Source organism: Geospiza fortis, unplaced genomic scaffold (genome assembly GCF_000277835.1).
Source record: "Geospiza fortis unplaced genomic scaffold, GeoFor_1.0 scaffold1828, whole genome shotgun sequence".
In the NCBI taxonomy this organism is placed as follows: domain Eukaryota; kingdom Metazoa; phylum Chordata; class Aves; order Passeriformes; family Thraupidae; genus Geospiza; species Geospiza fortis.
In genome coordinates, this window is record NW_005054734.1 from 71,633 (window position 1) to 71,975 (window position 343).

The following is a 343-nucleotide window of genomic DNA, read 5'->3' on the forward strand; positions in this document are numbered from 1 at the left end:
AAAAGGGTTTCTGTCCCTTTTCCAGGAGGAGCATGAAGAGGAAGGCCATGTTCACCTGTCCCTTCAGCGGGGAGTGCCACATCACCAAGGACAACCGGCGGCACTGCCAGGCCTGCCGGCTGAAACGCTGCCTGGACATCGGCATGATGAAGGAGTGTGAGTGTGCGAGGGCTGTGAGTGAGTGTGCGCGGCTGTGAGTGTGCGAGGGCTGTGAGTGTGAGTGTGCGCGGCTGTGAGTGTGCACGGCTGTGAGTGTGCGTGTGTGAGGGCTGTGAGTGTGCACGGCTGAGTGTGAGTGTGCAGGGCTGTGAGTGTGCACGGCTGTGAGGGTGCATGGCGGTGG

General features: G+C 61.2%; 1 protein-coding gene across 1 annotated transcript in view; it reads left to right on the top strand.

Moving 5' to 3' along the window:
• VDR (vitamin D receptor) overlaps positions 1 to 343 on the top strand; it is a gene marked incomplete at its 3' end in the record, with an annotated part of 12,224 nt that overhangs the window by 6,812 nt on the left and 5,069 nt on the right. Inside the window, exon 3 of the mRNA XM_031065326.1 lies at positions 26 to 156. Coding sequence (XP_030921186.1) covers positions 26 to 156 — 131 coding nt within the window. The remainder of the gene's footprint in view (positions 1 to 25; positions 157 to 343) is intronic.